General features: G+C 42.6%; 1 protein-coding gene across 1 annotated transcript in view; it reads left to right on the top strand.

Moving 5' to 3' along the window:
• The first annotated feature begins 1,772 nt into the window (after positions 1-1,772).
• MAMDC2 (MAM domain containing 2) overlaps positions 1,773-12,702 on the top strand; it is a 55,427-nt gene continuing 44,497 nt past the window's right edge. Inside the window, exons 1-2 of the mRNA XM_063180783.1 lie at positions 1,773-1,839; positions 1,889-2,368. Of these exons, the coding sequence (XP_063036853.1) occupies positions 1,773-1,839; positions 1,889-2,368 (547 nt within the window). The remainder of the gene's footprint in view (positions 1,840-1,888; positions 2,369-12,702) is intronic.

The following is a 12,702-nucleotide window of genomic DNA, read 5'->3' on the forward strand; positions in this document are numbered from 1 at the left end:
TTTTGTACGTCTCAAATACTCCTATATAACAATTAATGGTGCTTCTGACATTTGTTTTCCCTTGCGAGGTTGCCTGGTTAGTATGGCCTTGATTATGTTACTCCCTGATATGAAGAGGACAACTTAATTAAATCAGCAGCAGGAAAGGATGGGGTGAGATTTCAGGAAACATGAGTCAATAAGGGGCAAAATGCTTCTAAAAATTCATTATTAAGGAGAATGTCTTCTATACAGTTCTTGGAAAGGAGTTTAGTGGGCCACTGAGGTTTTACACCAATTTCAGCAATTTTAATGCCATCTCATTCACACACACCTGCTACTTCCTTGGCTGCAGGTGCCAGTTTTTATAACCAGTTTACACATGGTGCTGTAAACTTGGGTGGCTGACACACTTGGGTGGGAAGCTAAGCCACATCTGCTAAGAGGTGGAACATCTTGGAAACCAGCAAGGAAAAAAATGAGGGCATGAGCCACTTCAGCTGTTCTTAGGGAGTGCTTATATTGGTGAATCATCAGCATCCAGAAGCTATTTGTGCCATCAGCTTTCCAGAAGTGGTGTATTCTAGATAATGCACTAAACTCAATTCTGTGTAAAAATAGGCATGTGTCAAAGGTGCTGGAGAAATTTAGCTAATCAAGTAATGGAGATCTTGAAATTGGCCAGAATAAACTTTCTAACTCAATTTGAAGGATTTATCTGCACAGGACACACAGAGGATCAAACTCTTTTCATTCTGTGTGCGAGGTGAGACTTTTCAAGTGGAGGTTTATCCATCATAATCATACATATTCATTAAAAGGTGTTTCTTATCTAACACATAAATATCGCTCCCCTAAATATAATTTACACACATCCACCTCCTGCTGGAAGTCCTTTTATGGTCCTCGAGAGTAACAAAAGGGGTCTCTGGTGGTCCTATTCACTGAATGCTTTGATATTAAAGCATGGTAATAAAATGGAAGTCTATATTTTAAATACTACTGTGTGCCACCAGTCAAATCTGAAAAGTATACTATGTCTGCAGCTCTGATTAGACAAATAATTCAGAATTTCTGTATTTGCAATGCAACAAATTAAGTGATCTTAATCCCTTTTAGATGTGAGGTGAGAGAAGGCCACTGAGGCAGTTGGCCTGGACACCCTGTCCTGTGAGGAGAGGGTTCAGCTGGGAAGAAAGGCAACTTTGGCAATATCCAATAGCAGTCCCGGACAGGAGAGGGACAGAGGAAATGGAGCGCCAGGACTCATCAGGGTGGTGCATGGTTGGAGAGTGAGAGGGAGTAGCACAGCTGAAGCAGTGGAAATTCAGAGCATTCTCAAGGAATGCTTTCCCCACTTTCCCCACAAAAACAGCCCAGGATTTGAGCCAGGCCCAGCCAGGCCAACCAGCCTTGGAGGTTATCTAACCCCAACTGAGCAACCTCCAAGCTCAAAACTGGCTCTGCTTTGAGCAGAGTTTGGACTGGATGTCTCTTGTGGTCCAGTCCTGAGCTGCTCTGTAAACTGATGAACTACAGCACTTGGAGCATCTCAGCAGCTGCTGGACCATTCTTAGCTAAAAGTGCCAGGGTACCCTGCCATGGTCCTCTGAAGGTCCGGTTTAGTGGAAGGGAAGGACAGACAGGCAAGCTATGCTAACACGGGAGCTCTGGTGCAGTGGGAGCCCCCTCATCCTCTGCAGATGTGTTTGAGTGGTGATCTTCCTGTTGTGCACAAACACCTGACAGGGACTGCGTCAGCCAGAGCCAAGCTCTTCGAGTGGTACCCAGCGATGGTAAAACAAGGACGGGAGCGATGCGCCGCGTACAAGCTGAAACGCGGGAAAACAACACTTAAACGTACGAAAGCACATTTTCCCCGCGCGGGGGGAGGGATACTCTTCCGCAGGCTGCCCGGAGAGGCGGCGGCAGCCCCCGCTCTGGAGGGCACTGCAGCCTCAGCCGCTCCGGCCCCGGGCCACCGTCGGGGCCAGCCCCGCTCGGCGACAGGAGCGGCACGGGCCGCCCCCCGCGCTGTCCGCGGTCCCTCCCCGTGCCTGCCCCGCCTGCCCGGCCGCTGCCCTGCCCTGCCCGCGCCCCGCCGGCCGGGGTGCCCAGGCCGCGCTCCCGCCGCTCTCCGCGCCCCGGGGAAGATGCCGCGGCTCTGCCTGCTCGCCGCGCTCGGTAAGCGGCGCCTCCCGCCCGCCCGGGCTCGGGGGCGGCGGCGGCCCCCGGGCCGGGCGCGCCGTGACCGCGGCTCGTTTTGTCCTTGCAGCTCTGCGGCTCGCCGGGGCGGCCTTGCTCTCGCCCGGGTCGTGCACCTTCGAGGACAGCGCCTGCGGCTACCAGTGGGACTACGCGCATCTGCCCTGGACGCTGCACGGCGAAGGTGAGAGCGCCGCCGCTCCGGGCGCAGCTCCCCGCGCACCTTCCCGCGGCGCTGCCCCGGCCCGCGGCCGCATCCCGGGTGCCGGCGGGGCCGCCCGGTGCTCGCGGGGAGCGGCCACCGTCGGGATCCTCGCTGTGCCCCCCCTGACAACGGGCAGGCCCTGCGGGGAGGCGTCTGCGCTCCCCCGGCACTGGTATCTCCGCAGGTTTCTGCAGGATGCCTCAGAGGTCTCCTTGCTTTCTCTGTCTTTCACGTTTTGTTGGGAAAAGGTGTCTTTTATAGGACCCCTTTCTAAAAAGACCAGTCACATCGGTCCCATTCCTTACGCATTATTTTCCTTGTGCGTTCCTTATGCATTATTTTCTTTCTAAATGCATTTTGGGTTCTACTCCAAAAGTGGATGCATTTCCAGGGCAAGAGACAATCTTTGCCAAGAGTATCTTTGCGGCATGTTCAGTTAAGACTTTTCTCTGATTTGTAGTGTGTCCAGTTCAACAGAAAAAGTGAAGTCTTTCAGTAAGTTGTACTAGACTTTACAAGACTAAATGCTGTTGAATAGAATAATCAGTTACTGCACAGTGATTGATGCAGCTCTGACTGCTTGGTAAGTTTTCAGTGTGGGCTCCAATATTTGACAGAATCTACATGAACAAAAGACTAAACAAAAATTACACAGCATAGTTGTAACTGGGTAATAAAATAATTTAGTTTTGATTATGTGTTTACAAAATTGTCATTTGTGAAGTGAAAGCTGTGCTCACACAGAAAGAGAGACTGTGTTTTTAAAGTTTTTAAGTCCAAAAACACATGCCAAGAATAATGAAGAGGTGAGTACAGATACAAAGAGATAGACAGCTTCTCAGAAACCATTAATCAGTGCTCCATTCAAAACTGGCTGGTCCAGTTTTATATTCCACTTGTCTCTCATTTGAGAAAAACTATTTTTCCCCTCTGATTCATACCCAGTTCTCACCTATGCAAAATAAGTCACCTTCATTGTTACTTTTTAGTTTACTCAGTAGGCTTTGAGAATGTACAAAAAACCCTAACTCAGAAAAGCCTGCAAGGACGTAATAATTGAAATATGTGCTTTTTCTCTTATTTGATGTATATTTCTTAGTGTATTTATTTATTTAAATATACATAGATTTTCCTGTATTTTTGAAATTTCCTGTATTAGTAGAAATTTAGTTACCATCTTTACTGTCCCAGCTATGCCTCCCAGCACCATGCCCTCCTAGTCTGTCTGCAAAGCAGCACTCACTTCCCCCTTGTGATTTACAGGCAGCCGCATGGTAGTGGTATTGATTCAGCTCCAAGGGACTGGGAGCTGCTGGGAGCAAAACCTGCACGAGTGGGTGTGTATCATGTTGTGCTGCAGTTCCAGGATATAAGGACCTTTGACCAGGGCTTGGGGTCAGCAGCAGCCTGCTTTTTTTGGTGCACAGAACACAATTTTAGTTACCGTAGTTTGATCTTTCTTTACAAACAAACAGACCAGCAGCTGCGTGGCTTCTGTTATTGCACATCTCATTTTCAAACATACATAACTGAAATGCTGTACTCTGGGAGGATGTGTGGTATACCAGCTCTCGTAATAGGCATAGTTCTGTCAGGATTTCCATTATAAACAGTTTTTGTGCAGTCTGTAATTTGATCATAGCAAGACATTCTGTGCAAACATTTGGCGCACAGGGTATTCTATTAGTCTCCTCAGAAATGCATTCATAGAATCACAGCTAAACCTAGCTGAAAAGAATCCATTCTAATCTACACAGCAGGTGTGCAAAACTAACCTTCCTTAGACGCTCTTTCATTCTTTTGTCTTATAAAACCATGCCCCTTTTGGCATCACTGTGTCCTGGTATTTGCTGGTCAGTGTATGTGCCTGTGGTGATTTACTGGGACAACAGAGGAGGTTGAGAACAGGAGACACAGCTTAGCTTTGAATTGTTCAGTTTCTCCTTGCATTGCTTCAAAGTTGCTTTATTATTTTAAAATGTTATTTGTGCTATAGAAATTGCACAAATAACATTTTAAAATAACAAAGCAACTTTGCATTCAGTGGGTCTTTAACAGGGATTATGTGACTTGCAGTGTAAGTTCTTGCATCTTATAAATGTCTCAATAGTGTAGTCTTGTGCCAAACTGTCAAGGTGATGTAAATATAACTAAAACCATGCCCAGAAAATTCCACTCCATACTTGAAAGTATTTTGCCCAGTTGCCAGGGAAGCCAGCATCTTCTGATGGGCCAGGCACGCAGAAAGGAAGTATAAGTTTTGCTTTTGTTTGCAGCTACACAGTCCCACTTAAATGAATGTATTTCTAAGGTTCAGCTGCTGTTTTAAATGTTTCTGGTTTCTCTTTAGTGTTCCAGTAGTTCCAGCATACAATAATTTTTTTTGTTTAATTTTAGAATTTTCATAATTGAAAAAATTTAATTTTTAAAGTTTTGTTACCTGTAACTGGCATTTTAGGGCCTATTTTAATCAAGTGCAAATCAAAAGAAAATACTCAGTGCTACAAAGGATAGCTGTTTCACTGCTAAGTGCTTTACTCAAGACTGGCCAAGCCGGCCCTAGTGAAGTGGCTGTTTGTGGGAACAGCTATAAAGGAAACAATTCAGGCATCTGTCCAGTCAGCCTGTGCTCCCATAAAACCTCTGCTTCAGTGAACCCCTCTGTCAGCCTCAAGCTCTCTCACATGACTCTGAATTCAGGAATAGGACCTTCAAGCATATCAAGGTGCTTTTTTTAACTGTCAGCTTTTTCAGTGACTGGCTAGCTCAGTGTTTGCCTTTTAGAACTATGATGATTTTAGCAGACAAACACCATGCAAGGGAAAACATAACATACAGAAAAAGCTGGATATAAAGTTGATATAAATTTCTGGTGAGCCTTGGGGTGGATTGGGAAGCACACCCAGCTGAGGTCATGGCCCAAGCTGGTTAAGCACAGCATCAGGCTTGAGACAGCGCGATCCCTAAGGAGCCAGTTCTGTTTTCAGTGTAGCATGGGAAATTCCATGCAACACGTTCTGCTGTTCTCTTTCAGGTGTTTGTAGGATACCGACTACACAAGAAACAGTGTAATGTTGTTGCTTAGGAAGAGAGCATCATTATGTAATCCTGCTTCTGAAATGAGCGACAGATCAATTTGTATGTTACCAGTGATAAGATCTGAAAGCTTTGTGAGTTTCTGCTATGCATAAACAGAGGGGACAATGGTCCATTTTCATTTCCGTGGTGTAGGCATTCCCGCAGAAATGTTACTGCATTCACGATGCCTCTGAACAGATAATTTTACTTTAAGTTCAGAATACAAGACAAAGATTATACTCTTGGACTCAACCAATGGATAGGAAATTTAGGAATCACATCTATATTCATCACTACTATAGTAGTTAGAGATAGTTGAGAAGCTTGAACACCATGCTGGTTCTACATACACCTGCAGGTGTATGGAGCATGAGTTCATGTCCAGTTATTTTGGGGCACAGAGCTTTGCAGATGCAAAGTGGCTGATTTTCACAAGAATTCACTTTTTTTGTCAGGAGCATATGTGTTTGCAAGAGAAATACCAGTTAATTCTAATACATGCTGTCAAACTGTGTAGGGTAAGATTCATCAAATAATATTGAGATTTTCTTTAACCTAATTGCACAATTTTAGATGACAGACGTGCTCTGGAAATCCAAAATAGTCTTTGAAACAAAGGAAAATGCTGTGTGTGATAGGCAGATTAATTACTCAGCTGAGTAATTAATAAAACCATGCAGACCCACTAGAAGCAGCAGTAGGAAACACAGCCTTGGTTCAATTGTAAGCATTCTAAAATGTTAAGTTTGAGCATTTTTTGCCAAACCTTACACTTAGCCATGGCCAGCACAGAGCTGGCCATAACATGATGGTAAGAACATCCTGCTCACGAACATTATTAGAGATAAATTTCATTAAACGCAATAACAATGGCATGTCTTTTCTGTGACTCTGGGCAATGTTTACATTTTTGCTTAGAATATCTGTACAGCACTTTGTGTGAACTGTGGGTATGTTTTATTTTCCATTGCCCTTCACTGTAACAGAGACCGGTTTAATACTGCTAAAAATAATGTGCATTTTGGCTTTCAGCTTAACTCTGCCCTAATGGAGTTTGCTATGCTGCATCTGCTTGCCTGGATTTAATCACTAGATAAGAAACTTGTCTATTATGACAGCAACCTATAAGGAAGAGTGATTTTATATTGGCAATGTGCTCCAAAAAGCTAGAGATCATTGTTTCATGTGCCTAATGAGTTTTGTGGCACTGAAACACTAGAGCTGTCACTGGTAGTTAATACAGCTGAATGCACCTGGCTCTCATAGGATAATTGACAGCTTCAAATACCTATTTTTTGAGTGTTGCTTTCCTTCAGAAATTCTGGAAGTGTGTATTTCTTCATATCTCATGTCACCAAGGGTACATTTTAATAGCCCACATTTCAGGAGTTTAATAATGCTTTTCTTTCTGCAGTATTTTGAAGGAAAAGAGATAGATTTCACTCAGAAGAGTGATGTAATGGATTACATTACATACAAATATGGCCATTTTTTCTTATTCTTAAAGCATATGCCTATTTTTGCCTATTCCAAGATGCTGCTCCTGCAGTGCACTCCAAACAGTGCACCAGGTAACAATTAATAGAAAGCAAGCAACATCAATAACAGTAGCTTCAGGAAACTGAAGTTTGTCTTTTGGAACAGATTTATCGCATTGCTACTCTTAAAAATTTTTGGAAAATAATTTCAAGAGACAGGACAGCTATTGCAGGCCATCAGATAAGTCAGGCGAGAGAGCAGCAGCATAAGGAATCTCAAATCTAAACATTGCCTGCATACCATTTAAATAGCTTGTATTTACAGCTGTGCCATATGACTTAAAATTGACCTCTTTTGATCTGAGCTCTCTGATCTTGAATGTCACATCATGTGGTTGTAATATGCAGAGTAATGAAGCAGGTGATAATTGGCAATCCTAGATTTTGTGGCACAGCAAACACAGTTCATGTCTGATATATGCTCTGTCATGCTTCATTACAAACCTATTGGCAAATAAATTAGCACATTTGAAGGCTTAGTTTTCTTTCCATCTATCTACAGTACTTTCTTGTATGTTTGGAAATACATAATTTGAAAATGTAAAGAAAACTTGTAACATTGCTGGCTTTGTACAATTCTTGTACGAGACAAGTGGTCTCGTGTTTGTTGTGAGATCACTGTGTATTTGGGAGTCAAGGAGACTTGCACCAGCTTATACCTAGCTGCAGCAGAACTGGGCTGTCATACCCCAGAGCTTGTTTGCTGGCAAGTTCTCAGTTGATGAATTCACCCTGCCACAGGAGCTTATTGGTTTGGGATTTCCAAACCTGTAGCCACAGCATCTCTGCACTGAGTGCTGTTTGATGGAGGGTAGTGGCCCTTAGATTGGCATATGGTCTGTTTTGCCTTGATCTGATAATTAAAATGTTGGTGTTCCTGGCCCAAAGTAATTGAATTTAGAGAGACAGCTGTCCTTACTGAGGAGGGGGGAAAGAAAAAACTTCTTTTACATTTAGACTCTCATGTTCTTCTTGTTTTCCTTTACTTCTGGTGCCATTTCTCCTGTACACTCTACTTTGACTACTCAGCCACCACTCTGGTTTTAGCAACTCCTTTCTTCATACTGTTTTCCTGTTCAGGCTGTCACTGGCAGTTTAATGGTAGCACCATGTGTGAGGAGCATTCCATTTTGCTCCAGCCTATCCCTTGTCTTGCTGATCCCAGATCCCAGAATCTTACATTTTGCTTGCCCAGGTGTAACGTCCATCCTAGGCTCCTGGGTATTGGCATTTTTATGAGCTATGCCCAAATTACAGTTATTAGTGTATTTTTCTCCATCTTCAGAGGCAGGTCTTGTGAGAAAAAAAAGACAGCCAAGGGCACTTTATGTCCATCAAGAGCTTCAGCAGCAGTTGCCTGTGCATGATGACACTTGTGATAAGTCTGGCCTTTCCATTTGCCGCAGGGGAGCAAACAAAGCCCAAGCTGTTGTCAGTGAGTCACTACATGAGAGATGAGTTTCAAAGCATTCCTCTTCTCCAGAGAATGGTAACGTTCTCCTAAGTGTATTTTCACATACAGCTGTTACTGATTCAGCACTTACAGAGTCAACAACTGCTGTAGTGCATTTTGCACTGAGCCATAGAATCTGGCCACAAGAGAGGGAGGATGGCTCTCAGAAAATTAATGTTTACTGAATATACCTTGCACTTCTGACAGTAGGCTGGACTTCGTTTTGCATAAAAGTAATGAAAATAGATTATTTGCCACTTGAATTTAGAAAAAAAAAAAAAAAAAAAAAAAAAGAAAGAACTGTAGGAGGGCAAAAAAGAATTTGGGAGTTGTGATGGAGGTGAAAGGTGAAATCACCTCAGTTAGAAAAATCACTTGCGTTTAACCCCTGGCCCTGCAGATGATGTTGAAGTTACCTAAAATTCAAGTACAGACATGCAAATCACTGAAAACTGCTAGAAATATTTTCAGCTTTCTGAAAAAGAATGGAAGATGCAAATGAACTGATGTTAAGCTTCTTTCAGGAATTTCAAGATGCAGCATGGCATGAGCTTTTTTTTATCAGTAAAATGCTGTTAGGCAATATTTTGTGGTTGTTACACCTATTACACTACATGCATAATAATTTTGAAAAAAGAAGAAGAAAGCCAATCATTTGCCAGTTCATTTTTTGGAGGGAAGGGAAGAAATTTTCACTATAAATTTTGGTCAAGATCCAGTGTGAGTCAAGATCTGTAGTGAAAAAAAGTAAGCTTGCACTTGTGCTGAAAGGATGATCACAGATACTCCATAAGCACTTCTGCTAGTAAAGAAGATTTGTTCATCTTGCACACGGTCCAGACTGTTAAAACTTTAATAGAATCAGCCTGATTCTCATTATATAGGATGCTGTTCAGTAGAAATATTTGGAAGCTTATTGAAAAAGTAAGTCCAAACCAGTTACAACTAGCCGGTTTTGTTCACTTTTTTTGGAGCTCTCCCATGATGTTACTTTCTGAGACGTTTTGTCCCCAGCCACTGTGTGCAAGAGCAATGCAAGCAAAGCTGTAATTACTGACAGATTAAATTTACCAAATAGGGCCAAATCTTCTGTGGTTACATCTCATGAAAATATACTTTAAAAAATGGAGAGATTTTCCTTTAACGTTTGTGTTTTTACTGTCTTAACAATACTTTTTTTGTTGTTGTGCTACAGAAGGCCAGATAAAAGGCCACAGTCATCCATGTACTTTTATATAATGCTTTGATTGCTTAGAATGCTTTATATAATTTGAAGAGTTTTATTGCTCCCAAGGAAAAAAGTAAGCCTCTTTTGCCCCATCCTTCACTGTGTCTCCAGACAGCCAGAGATTAACGTGTGATTATTGTAGTCCTTCTTCACAGCACAATCAAGCCAAAGACTCCTACAATTTTACCTAACAGTATAGTGGTCTTTGATTAACAGTGTATTCTACACTATATGGCTGTTTCTTTCCTCCAACACATTTTCCTTTGCCAAATGTGGCTCAAGATCAGTATTTGAGACTGTTCTTCAAGTGTGAGTAATTGTGTTGGTGTACTTTGAATGCTGTTTTGAATAGATATATTCTCTGATAGAGTGTGAGCTACATGTTACTAGTGCTTCTCTCTGTTCTGAAAACCTTGTAAGTCTAGTATGAAAATAACCATGAATCATGGTAATTAGATTTCCATTTGAAACATTAGCCAAAGTCTTTTAGGAAACAGAGTCTTCGCAGTTTTCAATTAGCAAACTGTTAAAATGTTTTAAGAGGCACTCTTGTGATGTGCCAAGTTTCTTCAAAATTTCCTGGCCCGCAAAATTTATTTGATATTAAAAATGCATAAAGAACTACAGTAATGGAAGGGCAGTTTACAGCTGTTGTATACAAAACCATATTGAGATACAAAGCTATTAAAGGAGGTAATTATCCATATTGCAGATGATCTTATTTTTTGGACATTACATCACTAACAATTGATCAATACTGTGAGACTGTTGCCTTGTCTGTCCCTCATGCTTTGGAAAGATTGGAGCAGGCTTCTGTGTGACAGTGAAGTCTAGGGAAATGCTAATGCATTTGTCACAAAATTTTACACCTGGAGAGTAAGGAAGACAGACAATTATACCTGATCATACCTGTGAATAACCAGATTTCCCTGTTTTCTAGTAATAACATTAAAGATCATGTTCTAAGGCACTAAACAAAATTTAGATTTACTCTGTAAACACTTCTCTTTGGTAAAATTTTTAAGTGCTCCAAAAAGAACTTTCCTCTTGCAGTAGAAATCCTCGACGGTTACATAACATGGGGAACCTTAATTGTCCAATGAACTTAATAATTCATTTGTAGATCTGGCAATGAAAATATGACTCCCTTCGCCAGCCTCTTTCATGTTTGCTAAACAGTGTTTATTCCAGCCTGGAACATGGTTTTTTGCTTTTCAGAACAAACCATGAACATGACTTGAGAAGGCCCTTGAAAAAGGCTGGAGTCAGCAGGTAGGATGAGTGCTTTCTCTGGGTTAGAGAACTGTGGAATGCAGCAAACACCACTTAACATCTGTCTGTTCATTCCAGGGTTAGATGATAAGGTTGGTGCCTGGCTATAAGAATCCAGCCAGGTTTATGGAGTTATAGGCGCCTGTAAGGCAAAGTCACTTCTGAATTAAAATCTTTATGGATGCTGCAAGATCTGTGAGCACTGGAGGGTCTTTTGGGAAAACATTCCATGTTTTTTATATTGTGGCCTAGTTAGGAACAGCTCAGCAGAAAAGGCCCTGGAGGCTTTGGTGGGTATGAGGCTGGACACGAGCCAGCAATGTGTCCTTGTGGCAAGGGCAGCTCGTGGTGGCCTGGGCTGCATGAGCAGTGTTGCCAGCAGCTCAGGAGTGACCCTTTCCCTCTGTTCAGCACTGCTGGAGCCCTGTCTGGAGCTCTGTCCCGTTCTGGCCTTCCCAGTACAAGAGAGACATGGACATAGCCGAGAGAGCCCAGTGAAAGATTGTGAAGATGATTAAGAGACTGGAGCATCTCTAGTGTGAGAAAAGTCTGCAAGAGCTGGGACTGTTCAGTCTGGAGAAAAGAAGGCTTGAGGGGGAAGTTTATATTATAAATAAATAGACGGACCTGAAGGGAGGGTGCAAAGGGGACAGAGCCACGCTCTTTCTGGTCGTACCCATTGACAGGACCAGAGGCAATAGGCGCACACTACAACACAGAATGTTCCCTCTGAACAACAAGAAGCCACTCTTTCACTGTGAGGGTGGCTGTGAGGCTGTGGGGTCTCCATTCCAGCTGATACTGAAAAGTTGTCTGGACATGGTCCTCAGCAACTGGCTGTAGGTGGCCCTGCTTGAGCAGGAGGGTCTGAACAGATGATTTCTGGTGGTGTCTTCCAACCTTAACTAGTCTGTGATTCTGTGGCATCTTTGTATTTTTGACTGAAAGTTAAAAAAGACCTACTGCAGTGGCCTTTCAGAGATGTCTTCATGCACAGGAAAAGAACATAAGAATTTCTGGTTCCTTTTAAAGTTAAGAATTAAACAGAATAGTCACATGCTATGTGTATGTATATATGAAATCTCTGATCCATTTGAATGTATGTATATATGAAATCTCTGCGCCCTCATGCAAGAGAAGAAATTAGTTTGTTGTAGATCCTGTTAGATTAATGACCTCTTAGTTGTAAGCAGGATATGGAGAACTTGCTGGTTACTGGTATCTTTGGAGCTTGACTGTCATGTAGCTAATGTTTCTAATGCTTATGGCTGCAGAATTTCATGGGAGGGAAGCAGTTAGGTTAAAGTGTAGAGTGCTCTGATGCATTTTGTGATAATTTCCCACCTTTTTAGTAATTTCCTTTTGAAAGCCTGGCTTTGCTGTGTTCTGTTTAGACATGGTTGTTATCCTGAGGAAGTTTTAGCAAAATAGTTGTGCTCCATCTAATCTTGGCAGATCATTCTGCACGGGAACCTCCTTGACTGAGACCGCAGTTTTGCAGCTGTTTGGCCAAAGTGAATTGAGTTCATTTTAGGCCATATGAGAGAGTTGATGGTAACTGGCACCATTGTTTTCTGGAGCCAGTCGGGAAGCCGATGAATGAATGAACATTGACTCTGAGTTGCTCTCAGCTCACCACTATGTTCAAGCAGGTGATGAAACAGATGTAGATGTCTGTGCTCCCTCCCTCGCATCTGTTTGGGAAATAAGAGTCCTTAATTCTCCCAGGCCATGTATCCTCAAG

The sequence above is a fragment of the Melospiza melodia genome, chromosome Z (genome assembly GCF_035770615.1).
Source record: "Melospiza melodia melodia isolate bMelMel2 chromosome Z, bMelMel2.pri, whole genome shotgun sequence".
Lineage (NCBI taxonomy): Eukaryota > Metazoa > Chordata > Aves > Passeriformes > Passerellidae > Melospiza > Melospiza melodia.